Genomic DNA, 20,418 nt, shown 5'->3' on the forward strand with positions numbered 1-20,418 from the left:
GGGCTGTCTAAGGCACTTCTCCCCCCAGAGCCACGTAGTTCTTATGGTGCAGACATACAAAGGGATTTCCAGAGGCCGTCATGCCCAGCTCTTGTGCTCACGTGCGATATCCAAAATAAAAGGACTCGTTCCTTCTCGCAGCAGATACGGATGATTTTGTACGTGTCCGTGGATGGCGTTTGTAAGAGCGCCATGCTGACACTTGTAACTTCCCCAGTGGCACTGACAAACGATGCCGAGGTGGTAGTTTCTAGTGCTTTGCATACATCGGCCCATCTCATCGAACCCTTAGCACCCTCCGAACAAAATCTATAAGAACAGATGAGGAACTAGAAAGCAGTTAAGTCACTTCCTGCACAGTCAATAAACGGCAGAGAGCTGGGATAGGAGCCTGATCCTCCCGACTCCAAAGCCTGTACCTCTAACCGCCGGGCTGCCCTGCCTGCCCTGGGCTGAGATCCCTGCTCCCATGCGCCGTCCTGCTGGCATGTGTGCCTCGCGAGGGCCGGGGTCCTGTCTGGTTTCCTCCGCTCTCTCACTGGTGTCGAGGAGGAAGCCAGTGAAATCGTTGACGAAGGAGTGAATTAAAGCAATTAAAAGGAAGGCTTCTGGCACACTTGGGGAGACCAACTATGGCTCCTGTTCCCCAGTGGTTTCCAGAACTTAGCCTTGGCACCTGTGGCTTTCGTTTCTGGACAGGAGTGTTCACATGGAGTGTGGTTGGAGGGTTTTACCTTAACCTGAACCTGCGAGAGATGGGCTGTAGGTTATGGAGAGTCACTGTAAAATTTGGGCTCATTGAGATCAGGGCAGGAGGCCAGCCGATCTTTGTAACAGGGTGCTTGGCGGTAATTAGAGAAAGTGTACCGAGTGCACACTCGCCTAGAGTTTTGATGGGTTTGTCATTTCCCTCTACAAAATCAATCAAAACATACATACTGAAAAGAAGGGACACTGGAAGGTCAGCAATAAGACACGTACACGTACCTTGAATTCCCTGAGCACAAATCACGCCTGCCTTGGGAAGTCTCTTACAGTTCTTTCGTCTGATTTTGATGGTGAGCCTCAGCTCTTCATACAGGTGTTGGTTAGGACCCGTACAGGAGGCCACGGTGTGTGGAGTCAGAAAGTACGAGTTGTGTTCTGTCTGTGGGCCTGTGTCACCATGACGTCATGCAGAGGACACATGCAGCAATGGTGTCCGCCAGAGCACCACGTTCATTAGCGGATGCGGGGGATTAATAATGAGAGAAGCAACCATGTATTGAGCACTTATGTACTAAGCACCGTGCTTATTGTTTTATGTGAATCGATCTCCCTTAATCCTTATCAGTCCTATAAGTATTCTTGTGCTCATTTTGTAGCTAAGGAAACTGGCTTTGGGAAGGATTGTGACCTATATCCCCAGTCACCACGGTTATACTTCAGGTTGGCTTTACGGCAGCATCTGCACTATTTTGCTCAGAGTTGGCGACCTGAAACTCCTAATATCCTTTTTACTTCCTCACACCCACTCTTATTACATGGTTGATCATCTGGAGGGACTCCTCTAGATTTTGGTTTATCTCTTTGGCCACCAAATCTTATCCACTTCTTCGAGTGTCTCTTGCCTTGCCTATATAAGAAGCCGACGTGCTAAACAGCCCAGTATACAAGTTGTCATTTAAATACTGTCTTCCGATAGCAGTTATTCTACTGAGCCCTTTGGATTATGGCTGGCAGAGCACGGTCCGCCATCTTACGGGCAGACCTTGTGAATGGTAAGCACCATGCTCTCATCACTTGAATGGAGAGGGGTCTTTTCTCTCTGCCCCTTTCATCGTGCCCATGCCAATGACTTACCAGCTCCTTAGTCTGTCATAGGTAAGACTTAATTGGAAACGGAAAGAAAGGGAACGTTGGTTGAGTTAACATTAGTACGAAGATAAGTAACTTGAACCGTTGTCTAAGTGTCCAAATGGGAATTTGAACTCAAGTTTGCCAGATTCCAGAGGCCACGTTCTTTCCATTTTGCCACACGGGTATTTACAATTTATGCCCTCCGATTTATCATGCCCTCAACCTTCCAGGAGGACGTGAGGCCTCTGGGACTTGGTTAGTGCCAGGAGAGGTGGTGCCCGCTGGAATGCATGCACTTTTCAGAAGCAGGCTGCGGCTGGGCTGTTTGGGGGCATTTACATCATGGAACTTTTCTGCTCGACCCAGTTGCCAGGATAGCTGATGGAGCCAAGATAGTTGTGTGATCCACCCTCAGCTTTAGGACAACGGCAGTAAAAGAGACAAGTGAGAACAGCCAAAGACCTGCCCTTTCCTCCTGCACTAAAAAATCGCTTTGTTGAGTTGAAAGCTGTGAAGTCCTGCCTTCCTCACTTTTCATCACGTGGTTTCTCTTTTTGAATTCCTTTTTTTTTGTTTTTAGTGATCCCACCACCAGATATCCACATCGACAGCTACAGTGAGAATTCTCTGAGCTTCACCCTGACCATGGAGAGTGACATAAAGGTAACATTGGGATTTCAAACTGGCAGTTGGGTGGGGCTCTCCTTGTGATGGAACAGCTGTGGCCTGGGACAGTACGAGGAAGAAGAGTGAATGACTCGATCCAGTAAAACCAAAGTACCAGGACTAGGTTGGTTCCTTCCCCCATGAAGAACAACTTGAGTCCTTCTCGTGTAATTATTCTGCCTCAGCCTGGTGCCTTTTTTTTTTTTTTAAGCCATATAATTAAATGGTTCACAGCTACAGTGCAAAAAAGAGTTGGTGTTAACAGAATATGTATGCCCTGTAATTTTCAGCTTTATTGGATTTCCTGGTGCGAAGCACTAAGGCAGAGGTTCCCACAGTGAGAGAGAGAGAGTCAGATACCTTAGAAACATATCTACTTACAGCCACTATGCATCCTCCCCTTCTGGCTCCACCGTCCCTTCCGCGCGGCCCATCTGCAGGGCCCGTTCCACCATAAGCCTCTGTGTGCCTGTGGTTTTCCAAGTTGAGATTCACCTTCCATAATGTTCTTTCTTTCTTATCAGTTTTTCCTCACATCCCTCCCCTGTCTGTGAAGCTGTGGTGGGACAAACAGTCTTCGGATCCCTCGTGCCACTTACTGAACCACAATTTGGTGGCCTGACCTTGGCTTCAGAGACCGTTGCTGCAAGGGATGGCCTTTCCACGAACCCTGTCTATATAGTCTTTGCTCTTGAAAGCATTTTGATTTTTTTGTTGTCACCCCATATTTAAAGATCTTCAGATCAAATCCTTTTATGAGCTCAGGACTTAGAAAAGGTAATGTTTCCTGAGGCCTGGGTCTATTTGCTCCTGTTAAGACAGTGGGAGCTAAGCAAGCCCCTTTCGTATTGACCTCTTGGCCTTGACTGCAAGGATCACCTGAGCTAAGATGTATCCTTCATTACCATAAGGTAATTCTCTTTAAAGTTGTTCCTCTTTCTGCCTTTATGAATTGGCCCTTGTCCTTTTATTCTGCACCAGTTTTTTTGTTTGTTTGTTTTGTCACATCTATAGTGTATATTACAGTCTCATGTTTGTTTTTAGAAGTAGGTGCCATATAACTAAATATTCAATGATCGCGCACAGGGAACCTGTCTAAAGATCAAAAGAAACAACCCGTCCATTTTAAGAAAGGAGATGCCTAAAGGAACAAGAGCAAAGGGGTGCCTTCTGCGTTTGCTCTGCTCCATGGCTGTGTGCTGTTCCCCTAACATGTTTCTTGGTTCCTGGCAGGTGAATGGCTATGTGGTGAACCTTTTCTGGGCATTTGACACCCACAAGCAAGAGAAGAGAACTTTGAACTTCCGGGGGAGCATCTTGTCACACAAAGGTAACACCTTGGAGCTAGTCGGTGTGTGAGCAGGGAGGAGTAGGGAGATCGAGACCTCCTGGTGGCAGAGCTTGTGTGGGGGCTGCCTGGAAGAGGGGCTCTTCTCTGGCTGCCATTCTGGGTGAGCAGATTAAAGAGACTGTGAATGACTCCTGCCTCCGGGGGCGGGTCCACTTGGTGGCTCCTCAGCCTCCTTCTCTAGCTCGTTGGCCCTTAATGGAAGTCGGGGGCTTAAAAGAGGAGAAACGAGAAAGAAGCCAGATTAACCCTATACCAATTATTTTTGGGGTCCAAAAAAAAGTTCCGAGAGTGAGATGCCTGCCCCTCCTTTCTGGTGTGGTTTGCTCCTCCTTTGCTAATACAAGGTACACAGGACATGGGGCAGAGTTGCTCTTCAGTGCACATTTGTTGAGCGAATGGACAAACAAGCTGAGCTAAGGGAGGAGGGAAGGTAGTGTCCCAGTCCCTCTTGTGTCTGTGCACCTGCTGCGCATAGGCATTTACCTAGGTGTTCTGTGTGTACCATTTTATAGAACCCCCGTCATAGTTCTATGGGATATGCTCATTTCACTGATGAGAACCCAACGTTGAGAGATAAAGTAATTCCCACAGAAGGCGACAGCGTCAGGATTGGAACCCACATCTTTCTAATTCCTGAGACTGTGATCTCATTGTCTCAAGGTCACACCAACAGAAATTGGCCAAATCAGGAGCGATATAGTCTTCTTAGCTGTTGCCTGAAATATATTAAGGGCTAGCTTGATGCGAGGCATCATGCCAAACACTTTACAAGCTTTTTCTTTTTTAATCCCTGCAGTAGCAGCTGCTCTTAAGTGCTGTTGTTTTTTTTAGTCTTACAAACAAGGAGGTGGACTCAGTTTAAATACAGTTGACCCTGAACAATTGGGGGTTAGAGGGCACTGATTCAGTAGAAAATCTGCATATAACTTTTGACTCCCAAAAAACTTAACTACTCACAGGCTACTGTTGACCAGAAGTCTTATTGATGACAGAAACAGTCCATTAACACATATTTTGTATGCTGTATGTATTCTGTACTGTGTTCTTACAATAAAGTCAGCTAGAGAAAAGAAAATATTCATCTGTCTATCTGTCTATCTGTCTATTTATCTATTTATCTTTGAGGGGAGGAGGGTAAGGGGCAGAGGGAGAGGGAGAGATATTCTTAAGCAAACTCTGTTGAGTGCAGAGTCTGATGTGGGGCTTGATCCCACGACCCTGAGATCATGACCTGAGCTGAAACCCAAGAGTCCAGAGGCTTAACCGACTGCGCCACCCAGGCGCCCCAAGAAGAAAATATTCTTAAGAAAATCATAAGGAAGAGAAAATACATTTACAGTACTGGACTGTAAAAAAAAAAAAACTTGAGTATAAGTAAACCACGTGAGTTTAAACCTGTGTTGTTCAAGGCTAAACTGTAGTTTTGTATCCTGCCTTTTTTACTTAACATAAAATTGTAAGAATTTTCTAGTCTCATTAAATATTCTTGGAGACAACTCTTAGTGGCTGCACAATAGTTCATGGAATGCACATTATTTAACCATTGCCCTGTCTCTGGACAGTGGGATTATGTATGTGATGTGTAACATCATGTCCCACAGATGTTTGCATGCTCTGATTCCATGGGATATGGATTGAAGGGCATGAAGAATTTCAAGATGTTTACCCAAGGCCAAATGGCTCTCTAGGAGTGTTGTCCCAATTTCTATCACCAGATGGTCAGCTTTTTAAGAAACAACCCAATGCCCATGTACGTGTGTTATTTGCAGTAGTCATCAGTAAGTAATGCTGGGATGAATTTGTAAAATAATGAAAATCCTACAACATGTGGGACTCACTTAAATTGAGAGATTGCATTAAAAAATAGAGTGTCAGTGCACCTAGCTGGCTCAGTCGGAAGAGCAAGCAACTCTTGATCTCGGGTCATGAGTTCAAGCCCCACATTGGGTGTAGGGATTTTTTTTTTAAAAAAGGCTTAAAAAGTAGGGCATTGTATATCAAAACATAATTCCTTTTTTTATTAAATTTTTACTTTTAATTCCAGTATAGTTAACAGTGTTTATATTAGTTTCAGATGTACCCTCTAGTGATTCAGCGATTCTATACATTAGTCAGTGCTTGTCAAAATAAGTGTGCTCTTAATCCCCTTCGTCCATTTCACCCCTCCCCAACCCACCTCCCCTCTGGTAAGTCAGTTTGTTCTCTGTAGTTAAGAGTCTGTTTCCTGGTTTGTCAAGACACAGATTCTTGACTGACGCCTCCAGCTCCCTCCTGGCATCTTCTTGTCCCTGTTTTCACAGTTGCCAATCTGACTGCTCATACATCCTATGAGATTTCTGCCTGGGCCAAGACTGATTTAGGGGATAGTCCTCTGGCATTTGCGCATGTCACGACCAAAGGAGTCCGCCCACCTGCTCCTAGCCTCAAAGCCAAGGCCATCAATCAAACTGCAGTGGAATGTACCTGGACTGGCCCCAGGAATGTGGTAAGTCAGCCAGGATGACCCTTGCAGAGACAATCTGGACTCTCCCCTGATTCTAGGCCATGGGGCTTTCTCCTCTGTTACTGCAAACACAAACTATCCTCTTGGTCAGTTCTGTATTACCTTCTAGAGGCACCTGCCGTCCCTGTCCACACCTTGGCCTGGCATCTGAGAGAAAACGCCCGTGGTCTTTGCTGTGGAACAGACCATAAATGTGATGAGGGGGGCATGTTCCTATGCTTGGGATTCACCTGGTCTCACAGGCATGGTGACCCATTAGCAGCAGTGACAAGCCACTCCGTCTCTCCCCACCGATGTGATCCCCCACCCACAGGTTGCCTTCTTGGGCTGCTCCTCCCAGATGTGCCCCCCACCCCATGACACGCTATATAGGTCCTTTTTTTTGGTCATTCTGTATGCATTTTGGTGCACTATGATCCGATACGTGCTTTTTTGAATCTGGCTTTTATTTCCCACATTTCCCCAATGTAGAGAGAGTCTTCCCAAGGTTCTTGGCACATTTTCACCTCCCCTCTGGTAACGTCACCTCTAGGAAGCTCTCAGCTTCTCCCCAACTTCAGTCCACTGTGGACTCGGGTTGCTCACCCCCAGTCCTCCCTCCCCACCATGAGAACGGCCGCAGCCACTGTCCATCTCTGGGGACCTGCCTGCACCCTGGCCTCCTTGGCGCATGGAGCCCTCTCCTGGCCCCTGGCCAGAGCCCTCCGGCCCACTCCCCAGCAGCTGCAGGCCTGTCCTCCGGAAGCCAGGCCTGCTTCTGAGCCTGGAGCCCCCACTCCCATCTTGAGCTTTCCGTGCCCTCAGTCCCCTAGTCCTGCTCCATTTGCTTTGCTTTCTCACTCCCTGGAGTCCCCTAATTCTTTCTTTCCACACTTGCTCCCTTCTCATCACCCCCTTGGGACTTCCGTTCCCCTTCCCTGTACGCTTCCCTCTCCGGCCCTGGCTGCTGAGCAGCTTAGAGAAAATGCACAGCTGTCTGGGACTCGGAAGTCCCTGTGCACGTCCCTGATCCGGGCCCTCCGTTCCCACGACTTCTCCAGACTTTCTTCACAGCTTTCCTTCAAGTCCCCGTCTTTACCTGCCTGTGGGCTCTTCCATGCTGCCTGACAAAGAAAGCTTCTTTAGTCCTTACCCCCCGTTTATAAACCCCACAGCCGTGAGCCCCCGCTCCAAGCCCATCAAACACCCCCACCCTGCTTTAAACTCCCGGTTTTCCACATGTATCAGCGGGGGTTAAGAATGGCTGCTAGAACAGAGCTGAAAGTGACAGCGGCTTTAACAGTTTATTTCCCTCCTCATTAAAAGAAGGCGGAGTCCTTCAGCAGGCCTGGGTTTCTACAGCACCAGGTTTGATTGGGAACCCAGGCTGCCTGTGGCCTCCAACTTCAAGGTCAGCTCATGGTCCAAGAGGTCTGAAGCCACACCATCATCTGTGTTCCAGGCAGCAGGAGGGCGGGAGGAAGGGCTTCTCCCTCCATTTCCCCCAGCAACCACTGAGCTCCCACGTGACACCTCTTCTTACAGCTCATTGGCCAGAACTCTGTCACGTGGGCTCTCCCAGCTTGTAGCTCATTGGCCAGAACTTTGTCACGTGGCCTCTCCTAGCTTCCAGGGAGGTGGGAAGTGTAGATTTTCTTCCAGGAGGCAATTCTTAGTAGGAAGCAGGGTTCTAGTAAGGAGGGGAGGAAGAGTGGGTGTCTTCCGGGCAGCTCCCCATGCCTGCCCTGCTGCCCTCCCTCCTCAACCTCCCTCCACAGACGCACTGGCTTCCTCCCCATCTGCACTACCAGCCGTGTTTCTCAGCGTGCCATCTGCTCGCTGAGAACCCCACTCTTCTCCCTGGCTCATCGTGCAGTCTTTTCCTACAGTATCTCATGCTCTGTATTTGCAACTTGTCATTTATAATCGTGTCTGTTTTTCTTCTCTGTGCCTCCTTCCTCAAAAATGAGCGCTTTGAGGGGCACCTGGATGGCTCAGTAGGTTAAGTGTCTGCCTTCAGCTCGGGTCATGATCTCAGGGTCCTGGGATTGAGCCCTGCACTGGCTCCCTGCTCAGCAGAGAGTCTGCTTCTCCCTCTCCCTCTGCCCCTCCCCCATGCATCCACGCACGCTCGCTCGCTCTCTTTCTGAAATAAATACAATCTTTTTTTAAAAAAAGAGTGCTTTGAGGACAGAGCGCACACGATGTTTATCTTGGTGGTGGTGGGTTCAGTGCCTGCCACAGTGTACCTTCTCTGTAAAATGCTGAAGGAAGACATCTCTCTTTTGAGCTCTCCTGAAGCTGTTCACAGGGGCATCAGTTAGGGATTTCAAGAGAACGAGGTCACTGGCCACGGAGCTAATGTCCTTTTCCATCCTCTCTGTTTGCCAGGTTTATGGTATTTTCTATGCTACATCCTTCCTTGACCTGTATCGCAATCCGAAGAGCTTGACTACTTCCCTCCACAACAAAACAGTCATTGTCAGTAGGGATGAGCAGTATTTGTTTCTGGTAAGTTTCCCACACTGGGGAGTCCAGAGGAGTTTCTATTTTTTAAGGATGGCTTAAATCCTGGGCTCCTAGCTCAGACCCTGGACCTGGGGAGCTGGAGGCATGACTCTAGGATCCATGTGTGTACAAGAGGGTGCTTCCTCTTCTGTAAAAGCATCGGATTCCTGCTTGAAGAACAGACTGAATGCCCCGGTAACCAACTGCAGCTCTGTGGGGGATTGGGAACTTGGCAAATGGATAAACATTCGCAGGAATGGATAAATGGTTTTTGTCGGATTCCACTTCCAAGACTAGGAACTTAGCCCACATGTTTATACGTGTGCCAAGATAGATGGAAAAAGGTGTGTGGTATACTGTTGCTTGTGATAGCAGAAGATTTGAAACCAGTGGCTATCAAGAGAAGACCGGTTAAGAATACAGGGCAACCCTTCAAAAGAAATAGAACTGAGGTGGAAAAGTCTTCAAAAGAAATAGTACTGAGGTAGAAAAAAATCTATGCTATCTTATTAAGTGAAAGAAGTGAAGGCCTAAAAATGTGTAATATTTTCTCATTTGTATAAAAATATTAAGAAAAACAGGCTACGTGTACGCACACATATACGTATAAGTATGTATCTGTATGCACACACACGTGTATTTGTGCTTACATAAGCACAGGACATTTCTGGAAAGAAGCATAGAAAACCGTTACTGTTCCTGGGAAAATGGATTAGAGAGCTGGGGTAGGTGGGGAATTATTTTACATTTTGTATCTTTTTTTGTACTGATTGAATTTTAATTGTGTACACCTGTCACTATTTTGTTGGAAAAAAATGGCTTCGTGCCAACTCCATGCGTCCCCGTGGTATTGGTTTCAGGTCCGGGTGGTGGTGCCCTACCAAGGGCCATCCTCCGACTACGTTGTGGTGAGGATGATCCCAGACAGCAGGCTCCCACCTCGTCACCTGCATTCAGTTCATACTGGCAAAACCTCAGCTGTCATCAAGTGGGAATCCCCGTATGATTCTCCTAACCAGGACCTGGTGAGAGGGCCGGGTATCCAGCCAGCCATTACTATTCTTGGCATGGTTGGGGACAGGGCAGGGGGTGCTGTCATGGGAAAGCTAGGCCTGGCGGTGGGAGCTCTGGGAGGTCTCGTCTCCATATCTGTGTGCCCAAAGATGGGGTCCTTATAAGTGCCTCTTCGGAGTTTTCCCTTCCCCCATTATTTCCCGCTTTTCTATTCGTTCTTTTCTGCCTTCTTACCTTCCCTTCCCTGAGCCTGTAAAGTGGGATGGCAGACAAAGGCCTGCCCGCCAAGTGCAGCTCATTGCCTGTTTCTGTAAATACAGTTGATTAGAACCAAGCTCTACCCAGTCATTTACATCTTATCTGTGACGGCTTTCACACTACAAATGGCAGAATTGAATAGCTCTGGGAAAGACCATTTGGTCTCCAAAACCTAAAAGTATTTTCTATCTGAACCTTTACAAAAACATTGACCGGCTCTTGCTCTAAAAAAAGAGGTGAGGGGCGCCTGGGTGGCTCAGTCGGTTAAGCGTCCACCTCTTGATTTCAGCTCAGGTCGTGATCGCAGGGTCATGAGATCGAGCTCTGTGCTGGGCGTGGAGCCTACTTGAGCTTCTCCCTCTGCCCTCTCCTCCCCCTCTAAAAAATAAAATAAAATTAAGAAATAAATAAATAAGACGCAGTAACTCTGGAAAACTGCTCCCATTTTCCTTTGGCCCAGGCTGCTTTTCCCTCCATCCCCTGTGCCCTCTCCCTCATCCCTGGGGTGGGTGGTTTTACTCGGTTGCTCAGGCTCTCCTTGACTCTCCAATTCTTCCTGGTGATTGAGTTTCCTGTACTTACCACATGTCCCTGTGTTTGCCCTGGCCTCCACATATGTAAAAAGCAACCCGGGAGACAATAAGTAGAATTTGTTGTCCTTTCATTGTGTCCTCTGACACTACCTGGAACTATTACAGCTGGGGAGACACAATGAACACTGAATTTGAATTGCTCTTGCCTGTTCCAACCTCTCTGTGGATGCCACAATAAATGTGACTTTCCCTAGGCTCATTTTTTTGGGTCAAATCAATAATTCTCTGCACAGTTCTGGGAGTGAGTGCTTGTTCCAAGTCTGGACCTGGCCACCCCAAAGGCTTTCCAGAGAACAGAGTCAGGCTGCAGGGCTCAGAAGGTGGTTGCTATGGGTCACAGCCCTTGATACACTTAGGTTACATCGTTCGCCACTGAATTGCAAAGAGTGAAAAAGCACTGAGTTTCTGATTACCATTAAGGTCTCTTTTTCTTGTCCCAGTTATATGCAATTGCTGTCAAAGATCTAATAAGAAAGAGTGACAGAAGCTACAAAATAAAATCCCGCAACAGTACTGTGGAATACACCCTTACCAAGTTGGAACCTGGAGGGAAATACCACATCGTTGTCCAACTGGGGAACATGAGCAAAGATTCCAGCATAAAAATCACCACAGGTAAACGGGAGAGAGATTAGGGTCCTTCCCACCCAGCAAGGGGCCCGCAGGGCTGCTAGGACGCCTAGACATTAACAGCAGAAAGTACAAACACCCCCTTCAGTATCCGCAGCGGGCCCGGAGGGGTGGGCTTCCAGTGCCTGGGCAGGGTGGTGGACTGGGGGGTATCCTGTGTCTCTTTTCACTCTCCTGCCTGGCTGGTTTTGACACTTGTGGGGGAGAAGAGCAGGAATACCCAAAAGAGTTAGGAAATAAAACTGAGCATTTTCCACGAAAGCCAAGGATGGGAAGCTGGGCTGAAATCACATGGTTCCTCGAGGCAGGGTGATGTGTAGCCAAGGAGGGAGCCCAGTAACTGCGCAGTAGGATTGAAGGGGCCTTGCTGCCAGCCCGCGGTGGGCTCGGCAGTCAGACTGGTTCGGAAAGCAGGTAGTGAGCTGGGGTACTTGGGCAGCAGCACACAGTGTCAGAGTGTCTGTGACGGAGGCTCAGCCCCACCAGGCCGGCCGTGTGGGCGCCCCTAGGGAGAGCAGGAAAGCAGACCGGAACCAGAGCAGAAGTCCAGCAAGGCTAGGAAACCGTGGTCCATCCCATCCCTTCCCTTCCCTCTCTCCCCCACCCAATTTGGTTTTGGCCATCGGTGGCTCTGAGGACCACTAAATGAGGTACTGTCCAAATTTCTTGGCTAAAGGTATTATAACAACAACAAAAGAGATGTCAGTTCGAGTGTCTACCATGTGCTAGGCTCTATGCTAAGCAACACGGGTGTTTTATTTCTTCCTTAACCTAGCCTTTCAAGTTAGCACATTTTTTCTTTTTTTTTTTAATATTTTATTTATTTATTTTTAGAGACCAAGAGTGCGAGCGGGGTGGGGGGAGGGGCAGAGGGTGATCGGGAGGGAGAGAGAGAATCCCAAGCAGGCTCCACGCCCAGCACAGAGCCCCACACGGAGCTCGATCTCACAACCCTGAGATCATGACCTGAGCCTAAACCAAGAGTTGGATGCTCAACCTACTGAGCCACCCAGGCGCCCCTCAAGTTAGCATTTATCTAATCTCTCTATGACAGACAAGAAAACAGTGATTCCAGTATATAGCCACTAACTATATTCTGTTTCATCATTAATTTTCAGTTTCATTATCTGCACCTGATGCCTTAAAAATCATAACAGAAAATGACCACGTTCTTCTGTTTTGGAAAAGTCTAGCTTTGAAGGAAAAGCATTTTAATGAAAGCAGGGTGAGTTCCTCCCTCCTTCTCAATGACTTTGGGAATCTAATTGAAATGCAGTTTTAGAGATGAGCTCGTTAACAGCATGCTGGCATAGATAGGGGAAAAAGAATAGGGCAAGGGAGTGAACCTGAGAATTAAAGGACCATTTTCTGTGGGCTTGCTAATTAGTGAAATGGTTGTACTGCCCATTAAAGATGAGAATCTCTGCACTAAGCACTTTTCATTCCTGAACTTGTCTTTCCCTAAAGACGGGAATGGGCTGGAGCCCATGCTGTGCCTTCTGAAGCTGGATGGGGCTCAGCATCGGAACCAGGGCCCCATCCTTCATAGCCCCAGTCTGAGAGCAGGGCTGTGGCCCCCGTGCCTGGGACAGTCTCAACCTGGCCTCGCAGTTTCTTTCCAGTGATGTTTGAGGGGGCAGGAAGTGCTTGAAGATAGTCTCTTGACATACGGAAAACACTATTTTGTTTTGTCATCGGCAGACCAATTACTGTATTCACAGCAGAAGGCAGGAAGAGAAGAAGAGCGTCACCTGGGAACAGATCTGCCACCCAAAGGTGGACAGATTCTTGAGTGGACCTGGCTTGTCCCCATGGTCAACAAAGCAGGAGCTATAGAGACCCCGTGAATCAGCTGTGGCTATTTTGGGGTTCGGTGGCGGCAAAGGGTGCTAGGTTTGTAAACAGTCACAGTGTAAGGCCAGAAACAGCTAGATTAAAACTTGAAAATTCTCGCAACTCTTCCAACCGTGACTTGTAAATGGTTAATATATACAGATATAAAGAAAGCTTTCAAAGCAGTTCAAAACAGAAATATTCTGATTTTGAAAAAGGTACAGGTAACAAAACAAAAACTACAGTAACCATAAGCAAAAGAAGGATCTACCTCACTAATAATCTGAACCACAAAGATAGGACACTTTCACATTAAACAGGCTTAGTTTTAGGGGAAGAGTATTACCAGTATGAGTTGTAGTTGGGGAGATTAGCACTCTGGAAATGCGAATTGGAAATGCCTTCCATAAGGCACTTTGGTAATGTGTATCAGAAGCATGAAAAGCGTTCATACCCTTTGACCCAGCAGTTCTTTCAGGATCTTATTCTAAGGAAACGATGTACATCACGAATTTATGTGCAAGGCTGTTCAGGGCAGTTTTATTTCTGATAGTAAGAAAGGAGAAACAACTTTAATGTCCAACAGAAGAAGACTAGTTAAATAAATGGTTGATGTTTGTGTCATTTAAATGTTTTTCTTTATACCTTTATGTATTTGGCAAATGTTCTACAGAAACTGTTTATTAGATAGAAAATAACTAATGCCAGTTTATAATGGAGAATGCAGGGATGGGATTCGGGGCAGGAGGCGTTGGGAGGCCCAGTTTGGCAGCCAGCTGTCATCGGGGATCCCTCCGAGGTGGTGGAAGCCTGGCTTTCAGGTTGAGATGGCAGGTCAATACTTCACTCCCAGGAGAGGGAGGGTTTGTGCATAAGCAGGTGGCACGTCCTTCTCCCCGCCCCCCCCCAGGCTTAGAGTTCAGAGACTAGACAGGTCAGTGGAATGGGGACCAAGAGACTGTGAGTATGCAGTGGGGCCCAGTATGTGGATAGAGATAAGAGAGGAGGTCTTTTTTTTTTTTTTTTTTTTTGATGTTGTTGGGGTGGAAGTTGGTAGCTTTGACACTGGAATACTTAGAGATTAGCAGAGAAGTCCAGTAGTCAGTTCTGATCCCAGCCCGATCTTGAAGGGCTTTCTATTCAAGGCCCGGTTGGTCTGGGGCCACCATTAGCCTCAAGGAGCTGGTGAGCGAGCTGTGGGCTGCAGATGGAGTTCCCACACGCTGTTCTACGGAGAAATGTCCTGACTTTTCTTACCCCACTGCTGGAGTCCACTGTGATTTGGATTTATTATTAGTCAAATCCCATTACGGTGAACTATTGCTGACTTGTCCGGATTCTTTGTGGCATTTAATATTAATCTGGACTGTTGACCAGAACTTTGAATGTGTACTGGAATATTTGTTAAAATGGCTTTTATTAGGGCTACGCTTTTCACTTCCACTTTGCAGCTCATAAGTGGGCATGGTAGTTATTTGAGACATTTGGGATGGGAAAATTACCATTTTCTGAATCCAGTATCTCAGTGGTAATGTAAAAAGATCTAGTAAGAAAACCAAAGTGCTTTAGCATCTATAAAAGCCTGCAATAAGGAGCTCACATAAAGTTGGAACCAGTAATAGAAGCTGTCAGATTCCTTATTTAACATCCTGAACAATCTCTTGTGTCTTTGTTTTCAGGGCTATGAGATACACATGTTTGATAGTGCCATGAATATCTCAGCTTACCTTGGGAATACTACTGACAATTTCTTTAAAATTTCCAACCTGAAATTGGGTCATAATTACACTTTCACTGTGCAAGCAAGATGCCTTTTTGGCAGCCAGATTTGTGGGGAGCCTGCTGTCCTGCTATATGATGAGCTGGGGTCCGGTAAGTCACTCATGGGTCCAGTTTCCGTCTTCAGTTCTGGGGAAATTGATGAAGGATGTAGTATGGTTTGATGAATTTGTGTCTTTTTTTTTTTTTTTAAGATTTTATTTATTTATTTGAGAGAGAGAAAGAGCACGCACATGTGCAAGAGCAGGGGGAGGGGCAGAGGGAGAGGCAGAGAATCTTAAGCAGACTCTGCTGAGTGAGGACCCTTAAGCAGGACTTTAGATCATGACCAGAGCCGAAACCAGGAGTCAAATGCTTAACTGACTGAACCACCTGGGCACCCCAAGATGTGTCTTTCTAAAGTGTATTTAAAATATTCTCTCAAAAAAAATAAAATAAAAAAATAAAATATTCTTTCAGTTTAAAAGAAAATCACTTATGTATCAATTTAATCAGGCACTGATTTAACAAATACTTCCTGAGCCAGGTGTGCTGTGAGGAGCTGGGGTTACAAAGTGACCACATTCTGAATGTAAAGCTCAAGAAAGGGAATGGGTTAAAAATAGGTTTTGTTTAGTGATTAATATAACAATAAAAAATTTAAAAAAATAGGTTTTGTTTCAAAAGGAGATTCTGCTTGGGAAAGACTAGGTTGAGTATGAGTTTTAGTGTTTGTCTTTTGCAGGACTTTTCAGAGCCTCCAATATGCTAATGTTCCCTGTGGTTCTTCCAAGTCAGTAAATAATCTCCTTCCCATAGAGTAACTGATTTTATAGCCTCCCCCATTCTTAGCTGTTGGTCCAGAACAGAACCTGAATTTGGCCTGGCGTCTTGTCTTCTGAACACTGACAGATATCGGTGCTGGGTCATGCTGATGGCGGAGAGGAACCTTTCCTTTACACAGAAATTCTTCTTGTATCGTAGTACCTTGGCCAGGATATCAACAGACGTTTTGCCACTGGTCTTTTTTCGTAGCATTTACTCCCAGCCAGGAATTCACCAACGCTCAAGCCAAAATCTTGCGTTAGAGTTGTATGCTCCGACATGTCATGCTTCCCAGGCACCTCCCTAAAAGGAAAACCTTGCAAACCGCTTCCCTTTGGAGAATCATAGCATACTAGAGGTTCTGAGAAGGTCTTACAGAAAACAGACAACAAGTCTTGTTAACCTAGCGTTTCCTAAATAGAGCCTCCTTTTTAAGTAAAACCAATTAGCGACTGTGAAATAGACTTAGGGAAAAAGTGTTGCTTTTATAAAACCGAGATTGTCAAGCAGAAAGAATCTCTCCGTGAGGCCTCAGTTAGTCTTTGCCTTGTCCCTTGATGTTTGGGTCCCCTCAGAAGTGGGGTGTGGGGGGGAGAGGGGGTCCACTCATTCCTGTTTCCTGCACCATGCTGGTTCCTCCTGACTGCTCCAGCTAAGAGCATCCCCTAATTTACCACTTCACAGCTGGGGTTAGGTTGGGACATACGACATAAGATCTTGCCCCAGCTTTTCCTGGTAGGTCAATAATGAGAGAAATTAAAGGCATGGATATTGAGTTGTTAGATTGGGCTTGCAAGAAATGGCTGTTCTCTGGCCCATCTCGATGAACATCTGGTTGGGATGAGTCCCTGGGTAGCTACTGAGCCTTCCCCGTGAGGCACAGGTCTGGCCCGTACCACTTGGCCCTATGCCAGGGAATGACCTCAAGCCTGATGAGGCTCCTTATGGGACCTGAAAAGTCCACTGTGCTTCTGTAGCTCAAACTGACTCCCAAGTTCCACTTCCTGCCCTCAGGCTCAGACTTTCCCCAGGATTTTTTAAGACCGGCCCAAACCCAACAGGGGGATGGCTTTGCCCTAGAGCCCTATTGGGGCAGATCTACCAGCACATCATCATAGAGCTGGAATTTGTTTAAGACATGGGCAAGTGAGCATCATTGTTAGGTCATAGACACCTAACTGGCTTTGCAAAGAGCATTTTAAAAATGTGAAATGTGTATGGAAACGTTCTTTCTCTCTTTCATCTAAGTAAAAAAAAAAAAAACTCAAAACTTCATGAGCCGTTAAGTCAGCATTGCAGTAAAGGAATCTCGTTTGTATCACTTAATGGAGCTTCAGGTAATTGCAGTTCAGAGTGACTTTGGTGCCAAGTAGGGGGAAATAATTGCAATCTCGTTAATTAGTGGTCTGATTTCACATCCTCTTATGTAAGGCAAGCAAGTGGTCTTAAGTAATAATGCTAATGAAATCAATGTTGATACCCCAACAAAGGTCTCCCTTCCAAGAGATTATCTAAATAAACAACAAGGCCGTGATTAGGCTAATGTAATTACCGTATTTGCATGCACAAGGCCCGTGGGCTGTCAGCTCGTGGCAAGGCGTCGGGAAACAGTCAGGCGCCACGTGCAGGAACATGCCACACCAGGCAGGTGGCTTGGGTCACTGCCGACGAGCAGCGTTTTTGGTGGGGGCGGGGGGGGTCCGAGTTGCTTGGTCCGTTTTCCCGCCCTGACGTCGGAGGCTTACTGTGGGGCCTCTTGCCTTGGCAGGTGGGGACGCGTCAGCGTTCCGGGCTGCCAGGTCCACTGATGTTGCTGCCGTGGTGGTGCCCATCCTGTTCCTGATACTGCTGAGCCTGGGGGTCGGGTTTGCGGTCCTGTACACCAAGCATCGGAGGCTGCAGAACAGCTTCACTGCCTTTGCCAATAGCCACTACAGCTCCCGGCTGGGCTCGGCCATCTTCTCCTCGGGGGACGACCTGGGTGAGTGGGGCAGGCTGCCCTGGTGCTTCCTCCCAGCGCGGACCCCTGCAAAGCCGCTTCCTTGCTTAGGAAATACCTATGTTAAGCTCATCTTTTGACACTCGAGGAGTGAATCGTTAACCAGTGATCTCACTGCTTTAGGTTAAACCAGTTGGAGCCCTTTGCTTTGAACTTGCTTCTGTACGAAAATACTTGTAGTCTCTTCTGCGGTGTGGTCCCGGCCTGAGACCGGGAGTGGTCTTGTGGAAAAACTGGTAGGAGCTTGCCTTGTACAGGAAGGATAGGAAGGCCCTGGGCTTGGGATACTCCCAAAGTATCAGCAGATTTTCAAGAATTTCCAAGTCCTCTCATCCTTCATGGACCTGGAGGTCTGACATCTTGGAAGAGCCTAGTCAAGAGAAAAAGTCACGCTTTCCCAGATGACTTCTGTCCAAAGACGGCCTTTCCATCTGGCTGTCTGTCTTTCTGATAGCTAGTGAAATCTCCTCGGCCATTCTTCTTTCATGTATCCATAACTTGGTATGGAAAAAAGAAAGAAAGATCCCTTTTAAAATGTCTACATGCTCAAATTAGTAACTGCTAATAGAGCTGGTAGACCACTTAATATAATAAATTAGGTGTGTTTTGGGGGTCTTCCCCAAACGCAGACTGCTGAATGTCATTTTACATACCTATTTTTTCTGTAAACCAGTTATAATTTTTTTTGTTTGTAAAGTACTTGTGAATTCCCCGTTCATTGATCATTTGATATTAGCTTTGCTCCTTCTTCTTCTCAGTTTCCTGTCTTGCTTCGTACAAGTATTTGGTCTGCCTTGCATGAATGGGGTGCATTCTTTGCTTCTGTTACTGGGGGCAAAAGGAGTTTGACCCATGGTGATACCACACAGTGATCACTGAATGTGGATCACAACTTATTTGCACAGGATTGTACCAGGGGCCACAAGGGGACATCCATTAGTCTGGGAAGCTGTCCTCAAAAAGCTTAAACCCCTCTAAGATCCCTACCCTCAGAGCAGTGTGGGTTCAGGGGAGAAAACAGACCATGAGGTTTCACTGTGTTAACATAGGGTGTGGATAATTCAAATTAGGGAAGCTAAATCACCCGTTGGACTTTTGGGTAGGTAATAAGATTCTCCTTCCTACGAGATTTACTTTCTTTACTTGGTTAAGTTCAAGCTACCATTAAAATAAGCTTGACCACCCATTGATGGGGGAGAAGTGGACTCAAGAGTGTCAGTGGGGGAGCTGAGCTGGGTTTCAGCTTTGGCTACTGCGCCTGGTAGGCTGCGGTCCCAATTTTCCAGGCTGGGGCTCACGCTGGTGTCGGGGGTGGCTGGGGCGGAGCGGTGGGAGTTGGGGTTGGGTGCAGGTGCGCTGGAACTCACCAAGGACCGACTGTTTTGCCTTTAGGGGAGGATGATGAAGATGCTCCCATGATAACTGGATTTTCAGATGACGTCCCCATGGTGATAGCCTGAAAGCTGTCCTCACTAGAAACCAAATGGTGTAAATATTTTATTTGATAAAGATAGTTGATGGTTTATTTTAAAAGATGCACTTTGAGTTGCAATATGTTATTTTTATATGGGCCAAAAACAAAAACAAAAACAACAAAAAAAGGAAAGCAAGGAATGAATAAACTTTGTAGTAATCAACTGTGAACTTCAAACCAGGTTGATTTCAGTAACCAAATTGCTTTGATTTCATATTAATGTAGTCTTACAGGGCTGTGCTTGCTGGGCATGCTTTTAAGTCTGTGAGATAATTTTGGTTCAACAAATTGGCCATTCTTTTTATTTTTCTAAGACACAGAAATGTATTTAATAAAAACTTCAAGAGAGGGTGATGGGTGAAATCCCTCCCACCCCCCCTCATTGAAAGTGTGCTCAAATTTTAAATTTTGTTTGGATTTAGTTTATATGAAAGTATTTGTGTGTATTATGGGGGAAGGTTCTTTTCTGTAATTTTGTTAATTTATTGGGACTCTGTATAAGGCAGGGCTTTCGTGGTCATCCGACTCTGCACGTTATGAGGGGTCGCAGGGTTGAGGGGTGGGGAACAGAAGCAGTTTTGTTGCCATTCCGGAAACAGTCCGTTTTTATTCACTCGTGTGTCCCATAGTGGTATTTGGCAGGAGAGCACACTGAATCATTGCTCAGTTTCAGTTAAACAGCTGCAGCTCAGCAAGGCCCTGCAAGCCACAGCTTCTTCTCTTACGTTAATGGATGGACTCTTACCGTCTACGCCTCTGCACAAGACGTAGCTCTCCTTGCTGCAAGATGGGAACACTGCTGCATTATACCCTGGTGTCGTGGTCACCGCCACAAATGACTCTGCTTGTGGGAGAGTACTAGGTCTGTGCCACGGGAGATACACTGGCAGATAGAGTACCTAATTTGTCCTTTGCCAATCTTTTGTTTTCCTTACCACTGAAGAATCTCGAATGTAAAGGTTTTTTTTTTTGTTTTTTTTTTTTAATTTGAGAGAGCAAGTGAGAGAGCACAAGCGGGGGAGCGGCAGGCAGAGGGAGAAGCAGACTCCCTGCCGAGCAGGGAGCCCGATGCGGGACTCGATCCCAGGACCCCGGGATCATGACCTGAGCTGAAGGCAGACGCTTAACCGACTGAGCCACCCAGGCGCGAATGTAAAGTTTTCTATTTGTGTTGAGGTGGCCACGTAC

The 20,418-nt window shown here is 46.7% G+C and overlaps 1 protein-coding gene across 1 annotated transcript in view; it reads left to right on the plus strand.

Annotated features, from left to right (window-relative positions):
• SORL1 (sortilin related receptor 1) overlaps positions 1-19,339 on the plus strand; it is a 147,938-nt gene extending 128,599 nt beyond the window's left edge. Inside the window, exons 39-48 of the mRNA XM_032428035.1 lie at positions 2,420-2,502; positions 3,739-3,835; positions 6,157-6,341; positions 8,730-8,849; positions 9,707-9,871; positions 11,152-11,326; positions 12,460-12,566; positions 14,854-15,046; positions 17,526-17,738; positions 19,149-19,339. Coding sequence (XP_032283926.1) covers positions 2,420-2,502; positions 3,739-3,835; positions 6,157-6,341; positions 8,730-8,849; positions 9,707-9,871; positions 11,152-11,326; positions 12,460-12,566; positions 14,854-15,046; positions 17,526-17,738; positions 19,149-19,216 — 1,406 coding nt within the window. The 3' untranslated portion in view covers positions 19,217-19,339. The remainder of the gene's footprint in view (positions 1-2,419; positions 2,503-3,738; positions 3,836-6,156; positions 6,342-8,729; positions 8,850-9,706; positions 9,872-11,151; positions 11,327-12,459; positions 12,567-14,853; positions 15,047-17,525; positions 17,739-19,148) is intronic.
• The last annotated feature ends 1,079 nt before the right edge of the window (positions 19,340-20,418 follow it).

The sequence above is a fragment of the Phoca vitulina genome, unplaced genomic scaffold (assembly GCF_004348235.1).
Source record: "Phoca vitulina isolate PV1807 unplaced genomic scaffold, GSC_HSeal_1.0 scaffold38, whole genome shotgun sequence".
Classification (NCBI taxonomy): Eukaryota; Metazoa; Chordata; class Mammalia; order Carnivora; family Phocidae; genus Phoca; species Phoca vitulina.